This window comes from Vipera berus (assembly GCF_964194415.1).
Source record: "Vipera berus genome assembly, chromosome: W".
NCBI lineage: Eukaryota > Metazoa > Chordata > Lepidosauria > Squamata > Viperidae > Vipera > Vipera berus.
The window spans coordinates 57,992,702-58,006,862 of NC_138210.1; the positions used below are offsets into that span (position 1 = coordinate 57,992,702).

The following is a 14,161-nucleotide window of genomic DNA, read 5'->3' on the forward strand; positions in this document are numbered from 1 at the left end:
GAATAAGTCTTCTTTCTTTGTTTTTTTTCCTATATTAGTTTTTTTTATATATATTTATATATATTTAATATTACTAAGGTTTGTTTTATCCTATATAAGCTAGAGAGTGATAGATTTTAGAGTTTATGGTTGTTAGTATATGGTTGTTTATGATTGTTTTTTTTATATATATACCTTGTATTTAGCTCTGGGAAGTCGGGGGGGAGGGGGGAGGGGGGAGAGGAAGGGGGGGAGGGAGAAGGGGGGGGAGGGGGGATTTTTTAAGGGAAAAATTGTATGTAAAACTTTTCAATAAAAAAAAAAATTGCAACACAGAAGAGGTCCACTCAGACCCATGCCAAGTTTAACTCCTTCAGAGTCAGAGAACTCATTCGAAAACCCTGGCTTAAAGACTATGTGAGAAGAGGCACACGCCCTGCATTCCTGCCGGCACACCCACAGATCACTTCAGGACGAGAGGCAGAGCGATCAAGTCAAAGAAGGACATCAGACTTCACGGAGAGATACGTGAAGACTTGGTAGGTCTTATTACTCTAGCGCCAACTGATGGCACCCAAGGGAATAGATCAAGGGGGCTGGCTTCTGAGGCTGGTGGTGGGCTAAAATTAATATTTTCCCTTGTCCCATCAGAAGATGGACGTTCAGAAGGGAATAGAAGATATGGATCCTGCATCTATCAAACGCTTACAGTTGGTGGAGATTGAAGGAGTTCCTTTGCCCGAGACCGTAGTGGAGCAATGGGATGCTATATGGGGCTTTAAGGCTCGGCCCGATGACCTTCTCATTTGCACGTATCCCAAAGCAGGTAAGCATGATTAAAGGAGACATGGAATATTGGTACAACAGGACGTAGAAATGGGAGGACAGCCAGGGAGAACAAGAGCCATGGGTTGCCTCCATAACTTGTTTCTCTCTTGCCCCTTGCTTGGCAGGGACAACGTGGATGCAAGAAATAGTAGACATGATCCACCAGGGAGGGGACCCTCAGAAATGTGCTCGGGCTCCCATCTATGAACGGATGCCATTCATAGAGATGTGCCCCCCCAAACCCATCCGCACAGGTGAGGAGAAAGTTTGGCTTTGGAGAGACTGTGAGCAAATGGGAAGTGCAGAGAGCTGAAGATACCATTCGAACTTTTTTAGGTTTTGAAGAAGCAGAGGCAATGGCCTCCCCACGCACACTCAAAAGTCACCTGCCAGTTCATCTCCTACCCCCTTCCTTCTGGGCGCAGAATTGCAAGGTCAGGACTCCTGAGTGATGTGGTCAGATCTGAGGGGACTTGGACAAACCTTGGAAGATACATTGGGCTCTGTCGTACTCTAAAAACCTCTGGGATTGCAAGCCATCCCGACAGAGAACAAACCTGGTTTGCTTCGGCTGACTTGCTCCTTGTGTTGTTTATGAACGATAAGCTGAAAGAGCAGGGATTCTTGAGTTGGGGGTAAGGGTCAGCTTTTCAGAGCTGAAACAGAGCTGAAGGAGCTTCTTGGATGAGAAGCGAAACATCTTCCAAGAAAAAAAAACAAGGAAGTCAAGTTGCCTCATGAAAAAGCATCTTTGGGATAATTATGCCATCGCCCTTTTATGACTTATTCCTGCTGGCTCAGGAATTCTGGGAGTTGAAGTCCACAAGTCATCAAAGGGGTCATGGTTCCCCACCCCTGGCATAAGAAAAAGGGAAATTCTCATTCATGAAAGTTCCAAAGTGGTAGGAATTTGGGGCATTTTCGATCACTGTCACAGTTGCTATCTAGGGGTGCTGGTAGTGTGCACTGCACCAGAGGCATGGTTTTCTACTCTGGTTGAAAAAAAAATCCCTGTCGTATCTAACTGTGATTATATCCATTCAAAGTACAGTTCTGCAAGCTGTAAAGTCTGGAATGGGTGCAATTAATGGGAAAATACACCCATGAGCCAGCTTGTAAGTTTGCAGCTGTCAGCAGCTGTCATTGTAGATCTACCATGGGTAAACTGACATCTTATGTCTTTAATTATAGTTTAGGTAGGAGGTCAGGGATGGTAATCTCTAGCCCAGAGGCTTAATCAGGCTGTCCTAAAAGGTGATCCTACTTGCCATGCCTCAAGTAAAGCTCCTTGCTTCCCAACTATAATGACACCTACATTTTCAGGTGGTTTGGCAAGGGGCAAGTCTTCTACCCAAAGGGTGGGTGGGTCACACGAGGTGGTCAAAATCGAGCAAAGCACTACTAACTTGCCCAGCTGGAATGTTTGCTAATGCAGCCATCCTGGGAAGAGATGCTTCATAGTTGTTGCTTTCTTTCTGAAACTGGATGAAGTGATGGCAAAGTTTTGTCCCCATCTCCAAGATCGCTTGGCCCATGCAGGTGGAGTGCGGGAAGGAAGCTTGTTAGGTCCAATTCTGTTTCCTTCCCCTGTAAGCACATAACAGGAATGTTGTGGTCATAGATTTTCAGCAAAGTATTAGACAAAACCCCTCAAGATATTTTGACCACCAACGTCATGAAAGGCAAACTAGAAGTTTGCACCACCTGATAGATCTGCAGCTAAATAGAAAATTGTGCCTCTTCAATAGTGAAAAACTAGAAGCTAGAATTCCTGGATTTTCATCCTTAGTGCTTTATTTCCCCAGATCATTTATGTGGCCAGAAACATCAAGGACATCGCAGTTTCCTATTTCCACTTCCATCGTATTAGCAAATTGATGCCAGAGTCTGGAAACTGGGATGAGTTTCTGGAGAAATTTATTGCTGGAAAGAGTGAGTAGATATTAGAGGTGGAAAACAGTAGAGCAGATGCACCACAGCAGGTTCAGGATATCTGATTATAGTCAGGAATGACCCTGTATCTTTGGTCTAGTTTTTGACTTTCGACTACCTTTATGGAAGAAGAAGGACTTGCTAGAAATGCCTGTGAGATGCAATTAATTGTGCTCGGTGTGAGCTTACAAATCCTTCAGTGTTTTTCTTCCAATTCTGAAAATAAGCATGTGTCTGTCAGTCTGACTGACTTTCTATCTTTCTATCAATCATCAGCTTCCCCAAGGTAGGTGCCCTCTAAATGTCTTGGAGTCCATGATTCCCCTCCAGTACGTGTGTGTATTACAAAACAATCAGGGATTGTGTCCTTTTCCCTTCCACATCTTCCTCTCTTTCCTAGAGATCCTAGAAGTTCAGAAGTGACTATAGCTTGTCTGGGGTGGGCAACACATCCAATTCTTTTAAAAGTTAAAAAGAAACTGCTAATGCTGCTGCTTGATAAGGAGATAGTAGACAAGCAACAGATGGAAGGAAAGGAACAGTGAATTGGTATGGAGAAAAGAAAAAGAAAGGGAAGGTGGAGATTGGGTGGGTGGCTGGATCACAGAGGGCTCCAGATGAATCAACCTCTACTAAAAGATGGAAGGAAACATAGGATAAGTTTAATTCCTTGAATTTCTTTTTATTTTATTGCAGTTGCCTGGGGCTCCTGGTTTGATCACGTTCAAGGTTGGTGGGAAGCTAAAAATCGTCACCCAATTCTATATATCTTCTATGAAGACTTAAAGAAGGTAGATGACTTGTTTTGGGACACAGTGCACAGACATAAACATATCACAATTCCATCTCATCTGTACCGTCTCAGGATTTAACTTTATTCTTTATAATCAGTCATGACAAGAAATTCATCAACCCCTTTAGAAAGTTCTAAAATCAGATCTTTTGACACATATAAAGCCCTGGCTGGCTCATAATAGCAGTTCCCTGGATTATTGATGGCAGATCAACAACTTCCTAGTAATATTTGAATTGCCCCAGCTATGCACCTAATCCGTCCTTTTTATCTCCCATCATTGGAGCTCCTAATCAGAGCATTAAGTGCTTAAGAACTTTCTAAGGAGACATTAAAATTTGTTGAGAGATTCCCACATGTTTTAAGGGGAGTTATGATATATTTTATGGCCTCTTGAATGCTATCCCAGGAACCATAAAATTGTAGTCTTACTTGCATATCTTTTAGAGCTATAAATCCTTCCAGGGGCATTGATTCTCATTATCTTTGTATTGATGTCTCTAATTGTTTTATTACTCTTTCTTGCTGAATCACAGGGGACACTGAGGGCAGTTGTTCATGGGGGGTGTTGTATAAGTAAACTCAAGAGCTCTTTTCTTCATAAATCTTAGTTTAACTTTGTCGGCACTTTCCCTTGGTTTATAAGAAGGACCTCGTCTCAATACAGCGGCTCCAAATGTGGAATTCTGTGCTAATACTGATTTGATTGACTTCAGTTAATATGATAAGATCTGGACAATAGGTACGATGCATAAAAGTAGTAGTATCCTCAAGCCTGATTTTGGCTTATTTTGTCAACTTCTTTCTGGTAATGAAATTCTACTCTAGGCAAGGTCTACTAGATCAGGGGTCTCCAAACTTGGCAACTTTAAGACTTGTGGACTTCAACTTCCAGAACTCCTCAGCCAGCAGAGGAATTCTGGAGTGGAAGTCCACAAGTCTTATATGGTAGTTGCCAAGTTTGGAGTCCTCTGCCCTGGACTATTGTACTCTTTCCTCATGTTTGGCCTCCACATGTGCTCTCTCTCTCTCTCATAAACACACAATGCCTAAACAAGGGGTGCTGATTCTGGAAGCTGACATTCCCATTAACGGAAACTTAGGGAAGCTCCTGGATTTAGTACAGTACTGACTGCAGATGGTCCCATTGTATTCATGGTGAAGAAGTTCTTTGAATTGGCATCAGTTTATAAACCAGTGGTACCCATTCTTAGAGGTTTGAGATTGGGCAATTGGTAATACATACATTGCTTATCAGGTATCTAGATGATGAAATGCTGTTTAATCTTTGTTTGGGCGGGGTGGAGACAGTCTGGAAATTGTCATTGGCCCAGAATGTGGCAGCAAAAGGACATATTGCATCTGGTGTTGAAAGAGTGCCAATAATTGGCACTTGCTTTCCAGAGTAAATTCAAGTAGTTTTGCATGGCTTGGGTCCAGATTACTTAGAGCATCAAAGAAATCAGAAGGTAGCAACTTTTCCAAGTTACACATTTTATACAAAAGTACAAACTTGTGAGCTACAACTTACTTCATCAGATGCATTGAATGACTAGCCCAGGGGTAGGCAACTTCAGCTCTTTTATGACTCGTGGACTTCAACTCCCAGAATTCCTGAGTCAGCTGACTCAGGAATTCTGGGAGTTGAAGTCCACGAGTCATAAAAGAGCCGAGGTTGCCTTCCCCTGGACTAGCCCAATGTTCTTCAACCTTGACAACTTGAAGAGGTGTTGACAGTGCTTTTTTTGTAAAAGAAAAATGTGCCGGAACTCACACATGTTATACAACCCGCCTTGCCTACCCTACAAGGTTCCATCCAAAAAAGGTGCCGGAACTCCATTCTGAGCGTTCTATGACAAAAAAAGCCCTGGGTGTAGACTTCAACTCCCAGAATTCCCCAGAGGGGGGATTTAGACTGGGGTGAGGCAGCAGGGGAGGGAGTTGGACATGTAGATTCTGTTTGTGTAGATGTGAGGGTAAAGCAAATCAAAGCAGCCGCATCATATTGTATTGTATTGTATTGTATTGTATTGTATTGTATTGTATTGTATTGTATTGTATTGTATTGTATTGTATTGTATTGTATTATATTATATTATATTATATTATATTATATTATATTATATTATATTATATTATATTATATTATATTATATTATGTATTGTAATTCTAATTCTGTCTTTCTCATGGTAAGACCTAAACTACAGAACTTGCTATGGAGATGAGACTTGCAATTTAGGAAAGGACTTAAGATGTTTATTTTTCCCAGTCCTAAAAGAACTGTTTTATAATTTTTAGATGGATTTTAATCTTTTTATTCTACATTAGGATTTGTCAATTGCCCAGAACCAGTATTCCAAGCAGTGATCAAAGATGAGCCCCCCAAAAAAGTGCAACAATATGACTTCCGGTGGCGGCGCGGCACCGGAGACAGCCGTTTCGGGCTGCCCGCTGCTCAGCTGAGTTGTTTTCACCCGAAACAGCGCCGATCAGCTGTTCGGGTGGATTTGAAGCCCCCTCCTCGGGAGAAGAGGAGGGGGTGAGGCCCCAGGTAGGGGTTGAGTTCTCCGGGGCCGCCTGAGCTTAAAGCTTGGGCGGCTGAAGGATTGAACTCCCCCGTAGCCTGGGTTGCTCCCAGCTGTTCAGCGTCTCTGCTCCGGGATTTTTGGAGCAGAGCCAGGGGTTTGCGACCACCCCTGCCAGAAGGAAAGACCTTGGAATAAAAAGGAGCAGGCAGAGCGGTACAGGAGGTCAAGGTGAAGAGGACTTTTATTCTTATTCTCTAGCTTAATGGACTTTATAAACCTAAAGTGAAAGTGCGCAACAAGTGAAAGTGAAAAGATGGCGGCTAAACCTCCCTCAAAAACTCTTCGGAGTGCGGGAACTTCCCCGGTGCAACAGACATCGTTGCAAGCTTTCCTTCCTCCTGCTGCATTGACATCGAAAGAGCTAGTAGATGCCTTGGAAAAACAATCCCAGGTAATATCAGAAATGCTGGGTGACAAGTTGGCAAAGGTGGAGGAGAAATTGGAGAAATTGGAGGAGAGGATAGAAGAGAAGTTTAAAGTAATGGAGGAGAGGATGGAAGAGAAGTTTAGTGCGATGAGGGTAGACATTTTGTCTACAGTGCAAAGCTTGGATGAAAAAGTGGAGGATTTGAGTCAAAAGAATGCTATATTAGAAGTAAAGGTACTGGAGAATGAAGATTTAAGGGATAGAATGGACGGAGAATTGAGTCTTGTCCAGTATCATCAGATGCAGCATGCTATCAGAATCAGAGGCTTAAAAGAGAATCCTAAAGAAGACCTAAAGCAGTTGATTTCTGAGGCGTTGGAAGCAGTATTGGATCAGTCAGCATCTGAAATAAAGGGATGCATGGATAAAGTTTTTCGTGTAAACTCATGGATTGCTAGACAGAGAAAGCTACCTAGAGATGTGGTGGTCTATTTTATAAAGAGAGAAACCAGAGATGAAGTTATTCAAGCCGCTTATGATACTAAAGTTGTGATTGCTGACCAAGAAGTTTTGGTTTTAAAAGAAATTCCTCCAAAGATTCTAAGGAGAAGGAAGGATTTTGCATTTCTTGTGCAAGAACTCAAGCAACGTGAAATAAAGTTTAGATGGGAGATTCCTGTCGGATTGGTGGTGATGCATGAAGGCAAAAGATACCGTCTGGTTACTGTGACACAGGCGCGTGATTTCTACAATAATGTTTTAAAAGCGACCCCATTATCACTTTTGGAAGCTGCAAAGGGATTTGGAGAAGGGAAATCTCAAGAGGCTGAAGGTGGACAGAAAGAGGAGAATGGTGCTGGAGGGGATCAAAGTACAACCTCGTTGGCTGTTGCTGGAGAGCAGAGGGTGACACGGGCCGCTTTAAAACGAGCAAAACAAACAAAAGAGCAAGACCAACAGAAGTTTATGGAATTCTCAAAGCGTACTTACAGCGAAGCAGTGGGAGGAGCACGGCCCAAAGAAGACAGAGGGGCTATTAAAGATCTGCTCCAACAGCTTCGGGATGCCACGCATGGCGACTAAATTTCTAACCTGGAACGTTAATGGACTAAATTCACCGCAGAAGAGAAAGAAAGTTTTTCAATATTTAAAACAATTCAAGATTGATGTTATATGTTTGCAAGAAACGCATATTAGGGTTATGGACCAAAAGTATTTATCCAATTCAAGATTGGGCACGCAATTTGTTGCCTCTGCGATGAATAAGAAAAATGGAGTGGTTGTTTATGTTAAAACTACTTTATCAGCGGAACTAATTGAAGCAGATAAACATGGTAGATATCTTGTGATAGAGTTGCTGCTAGAAGGCAAAAAAACGCTTTTAGTTGGACTGTATGCTCCTAATCAACAGCAAGCTGATTTTTTTTAGCTTACTTCATACAAAGCTTACCCAATTGGATTACAAATCATTTATTTTTATGGGGGACTGGAATGGTGTTTTGGATGTACAGATGGATAAGGCTGGTCTTTTTAAGCGCTCTCCGAGTCATGCCAGATTGCCTAAATCTTTTTTTGAAATGAAGGATGATTTGGAACTGCGAGATATTTGGCGTGACATTCACCTGCATGAAAAGGATTATACTTTTTTTTTCTGATAGACATCAATCTTTTTCTAGGATTGATTTTATTCTGTTGACCAATGATTTTTTTTCTAGGATTAAGAAGGTAAAGATCTGTGCAAGAGCTATTTCTGACCATAGTCCAGTTTGGTTAGAGATCAATAAGGACAATAGAGATAGGCGCTCGTGGCGCGTAAATGAGAACTTGTTTAGAAATCAGAGAAACGTGGAAGAATGTAAACAGTGGATGAAGGATTTTTTTGAAATTAATATGAATAAGGATACTTCTATGGACATGGTTTGGGATGCTAGCAAGGCCTATATGAGAGGGGTGTTGATATATATGAATAATAAACACAGACGTACTTTGGAAGCCAGAAGGAAAGAATTGGAGAATGAAATTAGGGAAAAAGAAAAGGCCTTGATTTTGAATCCATTGGATGTGAAGACTAAGGAGGTTATCAAGCTATTAAGAGGACAATTTGATAAATTAATGGCTGACCAAGTGGCAACCAATTTGCGGTTTGCTAGGCATAATACTTTTTGCAATGCTAACAAGCCAGGTAGATGGCTAGCTTATAGACTAAGGAAAAAGCAGAGGGCTTCTAATATAGATAAAATTGAACATAAGGGAAAGGTTGTGTTTCAACAGGATCTTATTAAGGAGGCCTTTCTGGACTTTTATTCTAAATTATATGCCAAGGAGAAGATTAATGAAAAAGATATTGATGTATATCTGGAGAATGCTAGCATCCCGGTTCTTACGCAGGCACAAAAAGAGCAGATTAACCAATTGATAACAGAAGAAGAAATTCTTACAGCAATTAAGGAATTGAAGTTGGATAAAGCACCAGGTACGGATGGTTTGACTGCGGTCTACTACAAAAATCTACAAATGGAGTTGATAAAGCCGTTAAAGGAGCTGTTTCAGATAATTCAGAGAGGGGGAAAGGTGCCTCCGTCTTGGAGAACTGCTTGTATCTCTTTGATACCGAAGGAAGATCAAGATGCTACTCAAGTTAAAAACTATAGACCGATATCACTTCTAAATACAGATTATAAGATATTTGCTAAGGTGTTGGCTAATAGACTGATGAGGGTTCTGCAACAGGTGATTCATGGGGATCAAACTGGGTTTATTAGTGGTAGGCAAATGAAAAATAATGTAAGGCATATAGTTGATGTGTTAGAGTTTTTGGAAAGGAATAACCAGATCCCTGCGGCGCTAATTTTTTTAGATGCTGAAAAAGCTTTTGATCAATTGAATTGGCAATTTTTGATGAAAGTTCTAGATAAAACGAATTTTGGGGATAAATTTTTGCAACCAATTAGGGCATTATATCAAAAACAAACTGCCCGAATAATAGTTAACAATAGCTTGACTGAAGCTTGTAATATTGAGAAGGGCACAAGGCAAGGGTGTCCGTTATCGCCTTTGTTATTTGTGTTAACATTGGAGATATTATTGGTAAAAATACGGAACTCGGAAAGAATTAAGGGTATACAAATTAGAGATCAGGATTATAGATTGAGAGCGTTCGCAGATGATCTGGTTGTTACGGTGACCCAGCCGGAAAACTCTGTTGTGGACCTGATGGAGATAATAATACAATATGGGAAGGTTTCTGGATTTAAAGTTAATGTACAAAAAACTAAAATTCTGGCCAAAAATATGACAGTATCGCAAAAGGCCCTTTTAGAAGGATTAACTGGATTTGAGATTGTTAAAAGGGTCAAATATTTGGGGGTGTTTTTGTCACCCTCTAATACAAAGTTATATAAAAATAACTATGAAAAGTTATGGGGAAAAATTCAAAAAGAATTGGAGAGTTGGGAAAAACTGCAATTGTCCTTGCTGGGAAGAATTGCAGCAGTGAAAATGAATGTCCTGCCTAAATTTTTATTTTTATTTCAAATGATACCGGTTCTTAAGAAAGATGCTAATCTGGAGGAATGGCAGCGAGGTATCAATAAATTTGTTTGGGCAGGGAAAAGGCCACGAGTTAAACTTAAGATTATGCAGGATACTCGTGAAAGAGGTGGCCTTAAAATGCCCAATCTTAAATTATATTATGAAGCTGCTGCGTTAGCAGGAATAAGTGATTGGATTAAGTTGACGCAAGAGAGATTATTAAATCTTGAGGGCCACGACTTGTTATTTGGCTGGCATGCATATTTGTTGTATGATAAGAAGGTAGATAATGTGTTCAAAGTGCATATTTTAAGACAGGCATTGTTGAGAGTCTGGAAGAAGTATAGACATAAGTTAGATTGTAAGATACCATTGTGGGCAATTCCAAAACACGCAATAGAAAATATAAATGTTGGTTTTAAACATGATGTGACTACGTATAAGGAGATTTTAAGTCTGGAAAGAAATGTCTGGTGTCTGAAACCGTACGATCTCTTGCGAGATGAGAAGATTATTCAAACTTGGTTTCAATATATTCAGCTACGGGCCAGGTGGAAAGAAGATCTGAAAATTGGTTTTACAATGACTGATGAGAATCTGATAAAGCAAATTAGAAATCAGGGTCCTGCACATATTAAACGGATATATCTTGCATTGATAGAAATTGACTCAGAAACAGAACTTGTTAAAGATTGCATGATAAAATGGGCCCAAAATATCCAAGAAGTTATTACAATGGACACGTGGGAAAAGATCTGGGTGAGGAACGTAAAATTTACACAAGCTCAAAATTTAAGAGAGAACTTTTATAAAATGTTTTATAGATGGCATTTAGATCCTAAAAAGCTTGCAAGTATGTATCCGAACTATCAGCCCAAATGCTGGAGGTGTGGTGACGAAGATGCAACATATTTTCACATATGGTGGACTTGCAAAAAGGTTAAGGCCTTTTGGATAAAAATTTGGTGGAATATGCAGAAGATCTTCAAGCAAAAGATAAAGTTTTGTCCGCAATTCTTTCTGTTGGGTATAATTACAGAAGCTACTGTTGTGGACACTAAGTTGATGTTGAACTTAATTACGGCAGCAAGACTCTTAATAGGTCAGTATTGGAAGAAGGAGGAACTGCCGACTATAGAAGAATGGACTTTAAAGGTTTCAGACCTGGCAGAGATGGCAAAGATATCGGCTTATTTGAAAGATCACTCGCAAGAACGTTACATTATGGAGTGGAGAAAATGGATTGAGTATATCCAGAACAAATACGGGACTAAAAAGTTTCATGTAGCATTTGAATAAGTCTTCCTTTCTTTTCTTTTTTCTTTTTTTTATATATTTAATAGTAATAGTGTTTGTAGTTATCCTATTTGAGCTAGAGAGTGATAGATTTTAGAGTTTGTGGTTGTTAGCATTTGGATGCTTATGATTGTTTTTATTTGTTTTTATACCCTGTACTTAGCTTTGGGAAGTCGGGGGGGGGGGGGAAGGGGGGAGGGGTAGGGAGGGATGGGTATGGGAGGGGGAGGGGGGATTGTTAAAGATAAAATGTATGTTAAAACTTTTTAATAAAAAAAAAATTTGGTGGAATATGCAGAAGATCTTCAAGCAAAAGATAAAGTTTTGTCGCAATTTTTTTTGTTGGGTATAATTACAGGTGCTACTGTTGTGGACACTAAGTTGATGTTAAATTTAGTTACAGCAGCAAGACTTTTAATAGGTCAGTATTGGAAGAAGGAGGAGCTGCCGACTATAGAAGAATGGACTTTAAAGGTTTCTGACCTGGCAAAAATGGCAAAGATTTCGGCTTATTTGAAAGATCATTCGCAAGAACGCTATATTAGGGAGTGGGAAAAATGGATTGAATATATTCAGAAGAAATATGGGACTAAAAAGTTTCACTTAGCATTTGAATAAGTCTTCCTTTCTTTTTTTTCTTTTTTCTTTCTTTTTATATGTAATATTAATATTGCTTGTAGTTATTTTATATGAGCTAGAGAGTGATAGATTTAAGAATTTATTGTTGGTAGCATAGGGATGTTTATGATTGTTCTTTGTTTTTATACCCTGTACTTAGCTCTGGGAAGTCGGGGGGGGGGGGAGGGGGGGAAGGGGGGGGAGGGGTAGGGAGGGATAGGTTGGGGAGGGGGAGGGAGGGATTGTTAAAGATAAAATGTATTTTAAAACTTTTCAATAAAAAAAAGTGCAACAATATTTCAGTTAGCCTCTGAATCATGCACACAAATGGAAGAATTTTACTCTCAGTCTCTGAATCATGCACACAAATGGAAGAATTTTACTCACAGAATTTTACTCACAGTCTTCCTTTTCTGTCTAACTTCATAGGATCCAGCCCGAGAAATCCAGAAGGTCGCCCAATTCCTGGGATCAGAGCTCCCAGGAGCAGTTGTGGGTGAGATTGTGCAACATACAAAGTTTGAGAGCATGAAGACAAACCCCATGGCTAATTACAGCACCATACCTAGTTCCCTTTTAGACCAAGACATCTCTCCATTCATGAGAAAAGGTAATGTTGACTCTGGCCACATGTTCTGTTGTTGAGTGCAGTAGTGAAAACTAATTCCTTTATGTTTATATTTAGAAAAGGGCCATTAATAGCAATGGCACTTAGACTTCTATACGGTTTCACAGTGCTTTACAACACTCTCTAAGTGGTGTACAGAGTCAGCATATTGCCCCCAACAATGTGGACCCTCATTTGACCGACCTTGGAAGGATGGAAGGCTGAGTCAACCTTGGCCCAGTGAGAATCAAACTGCCGAACTGCTGTCAGCAGAATTAACCTGCAATACTGCGCTCTAACCAATGCGCCAAAATGGCACATCCCTGCAAAGGTGTTATCTTCAATACTAAATGCATCGTTATTGTTGGCTGTTGCTTCAGAGTGAGCATTATCATGCTCAGATATGCTGACTTTCTTACATATAATTCCAAATTCAGGACAGTTAACTCTCCGAGCAGTGAATTCATAATAAGAGGTATTACAGGACTCTGCAAAATGCTGTTGGGTTAATGACTGGAAGACAGACTGTGACTTTCCCTGTCTCTCTCTCTCTCTCTCTCTCTCTGCGTATTTGTGTGTGTGTGTGTATGTGTTTATGCACCCTATGTTACAGGACCACTGCTTTAGTCAATTAAAGTTATTAATCAATCTAATCAGTTAATTATTATTGCTGTGTTTTATATTCTGGATTATTTTCTTACCTGCAGGCACTGTTGGTGACTGGAAAAAACAGTTCACTGTGGCTCAAAGTGAACAGCTAGATGATCTCTGTGTCCACTTACTAGCAGACAGTGGCCTGACATTCCACACTCAATTGTAAACCACATCTCTTGAAATGTTTGTTTTTCCTTGTATCTAATAAAATATAACACTGAAAGCTAGAGCAAAGCAAACTATGTGTATGCCTTTTCTTTTAATGATCTTGGCATTAACAAGTAAATGGAAATGAATTTATTTCAGTTTCTCTGCTACGGTACTTCTATTATCCCCGTTTAGATTTTGTAGAAAAAAGTACCAACCACATAAACTGAACAGTGAGGTTTAACTTACCAGCTTGCAAGCTTAGGATCAATCAGATGGGCCATTTACACTGTACCTTTCCCCATCTGATACTCTCTGAATGTATTGCTATTCCAAAATATTTGGGGTGCCCCACATTGAGGAATGGGAGTCTACATCTGTTAGAGTTCTTAACCTTTTTGTGCCATGGAGTCCTTTGAGAGTCTGGTGAAACCTACAGACCCTTTCTCAGAAAAAAAAACATACTTAAATGCATAAAACAAAATAAAATACATAGCTACAGATTATGTCACAAAGGAAGCCAAATTATGTTCAAATAGAGGTATAGACCTCAACGTGCAACCACAATTGGGATTTGAATTTCTACCGTAAGTCATTGTAGTTGTAAATCAAGTTGGATCTGATTTTATAGCCACTATAAAATCAGTGCTTTTTTTGTGAAAGAAAAAGGTGCCGGAACTCACACATGTCATACAACCCGCCTTGCCTACCCTACAAGGTTCCATCAAAAAAAAGGTACCGAAACTCCGTTCTGAGCGTTCTATGAGAAAAAAAGCCCTGTATAAAATTATTACATTATTACAATGCTCATTAAGTGAAT

General features: G+C 40.1%; 1 protein-coding gene across 1 annotated transcript; it reads left to right on the forward strand.

Moving 5' to 3' along the window:
* Positions 1–474: 474 nt before the first annotated feature.
* Positions 475–13,415, forward strand: LOC308676667 (sulfotransferase 1C2-like). Its single transcript, XM_081342655.1, has 8 exons — positions 475–518; positions 631–805; positions 933–1,061; positions 1,144–1,241; positions 2,613–2,739; positions 3,436–3,530; positions 12,363–12,543; positions 13,248–13,415. Exons 2-8 carry the CDS (start codon positions 634–636, stop codon positions 13,358–13,360), a joined length of 915 nt encoding a protein of 304 aa, XP_081198781.1. The 5' UTR covers positions 475–518; positions 631–633; the 3' UTR covers positions 13,361–13,415.
* The last annotated feature ends 746 nt before the right edge of the window (positions 13,416–14,161 follow it).